We start from the raw sequence: 1,771 nt of genomic DNA, 5'->3' as shown, positions 1-1,771 counted from the left end.
GTTGTCCTGTGCAAGTGGTCACTGCAGAGCAGTTTCAGTGTCGTCCGGTTTTTCGTACGTAGGAGTTCCGGATAAAGATATGAATTCCGGATAAATTACGATTCGCATTTTGCACTTTCTGCCAGGCACATTGGCTCTACTTTCCGCGAGCTCTCCCTACCGACGCATATGCGGAAAGACGACGACGACAATCGTGCGTTCTTGCGGGCACTCGCTCTGGTCCGTGACGTGCCCTTTGCCGTCTGTGACCTTTCCGACGACATCGACGTCGACGTGGCAGACGCGCTCGCACCGTGACAACAGGTGTGATCGTAGTCTTTTGCGGCTTATTTGCTGATACAGAAGGACATTCATTGATGCAAGTTGTCATTTCGACTGTGTTTGTCTCTTGCGAGGAACATGGGTGGTGGCTGGCGCGAAGATCGGATGCGCAGTGAGTTTGGTGGCGTACTAGTACGCTGCAGCTGCAATCGCTTGGACGACGAAGCACCCACTCACAATTTCGCCTGACTATCGGTGTGGGGCGTCCATAACTGCGCCACTAGAGTAGACAACCCTTTCTATCCACATAATCTAGTATTGCTGTGCCTGGCCACCAAATCTTGCCGAGAGTTTGGGCACTTTAGGCCGGGCCCTGTAGGTGGAAGGGGGGATACGAAGGGGTGCTGCCAAGGCGGGAACTTGCTAGAGCTGTATGTAGTTTGCAAGCTTTACATACACAGAACGTCTGCTGTGCTGAGGTGATCTGACGTTTTTACGTCGACGCTCGCTGCAGAGCCTAAAACACGTGTACTTCTACAAGCCATTAGTCGTCTTCAAGTACAGCACGCCGTCACAGCAGGCAGCCCAAGTCGCGACAAAAAGAGGTGGACTACAGTGCATTTTGCAGTGGATAACATAGGTGCCACTCGTCGTCGTCGCCTTGACGACTGGGAACGACAAAGATGCGCCAGAGCTTGACATCGAGGGCGTACATGGTCTGCTTGTAGCGCAGCGTGAGCAAGCCGTTCAGGACGGCCGACGCGCAATCGAGGTAGTAGACGCCATCGCGGATGCGGGCGTCGTGGCTAAAGTAATATTTCGCGCTCGCCGCGAGGTGCACTGACGACGCGGGGCACGGGGGGCGCGGCCCGAGGGCAACCCGACTCACGACGTAGCAAATGAAGTTGCTGCTCAGCACCAAGGCGCTCAGTAGAACGAGGCGGTCCACTTGTCCAATCGTGATCGTCCCGGAGCTGCACACGATTTGAAAATCGACTTGGTCGAGGCGACAGGCTTTCTCAATGGCGCTGGCAACAACGACGGGCTGCATCATGGACAAGGTCGACGCGACGACCCAGAGCACGAGGCAGTTGAGCTGCACATAGTAGCGTGCGTACTCGCGTGTCGCGACAAGCGCAATGTCTTCGACGACAGTCGCAAGCCACGTGACCTCCCACGCCGCCAGAAGCAACTTGGTCGTCGACGTGGGGACGACTGTAAAGTACGCAACGGTCCCCGAGCTCGCAAGGTCGAGGGGCGCCGTCGAGAGGACGCAGAGGGCCGTGAGCGACCGAAGAAACAGCAGCGGCCGACCGACCCAGACGATGCCGCCGACGCGGTCGAGCTTGAGCATATTGGTACCGACAAAGTGTCCACGGCACAAAATCATGTACACTGTTGTCGTCACGGCCACGAGAAGAATCATGAGTGTTACGAACGAGACGACAGCTTGAAAGTACGTGGCAATGTCTTTGGTGAGAAGCCACGGCTGTACTTGCTGGAGGAGCGG

At 56.2% G+C, this 1,771-nt stretch overlaps 1 protein-coding gene across 1 annotated transcript in view; it reads right to left on the bottom strand.

Moving 5' to 3' along the window:
• Positions 1–808: 808 nt before the first annotated feature.
• The window catches only part of SDRG_14535 (hypothetical protein), a 4,935-nt gene continuing 3,972 nt past the window's right edge, over positions 809–1,771 (bottom strand). The window contains exon 2 of the mRNA XM_008620670.1: positions 809–1,759. Within this exon, the coding sequence (XP_008618892.1) occupies positions 872–1,759 (888 nt within the window). The 3' untranslated portion in view covers positions 809–871. The remainder of the gene's footprint in view (positions 1,760–1,771) is intronic.

The sequence above is a fragment of the Saprolegnia diclina genome (genome assembly GCF_000281045.1).
Source record: "Saprolegnia diclina VS20 unplaced genomic scaffold supercont1.73, whole genome shotgun sequence".
In the NCBI taxonomy this organism is placed as follows: domain Eukaryota; phylum Oomycota; class Saprolegniomycetes; order Saprolegniales; family Saprolegniaceae; genus Saprolegnia; species Saprolegnia diclina.
The sequence above is the reverse complement of the archived record's forward strand: the minus strand, read 5'-3'. Positions and strand labels throughout refer to the sequence as shown.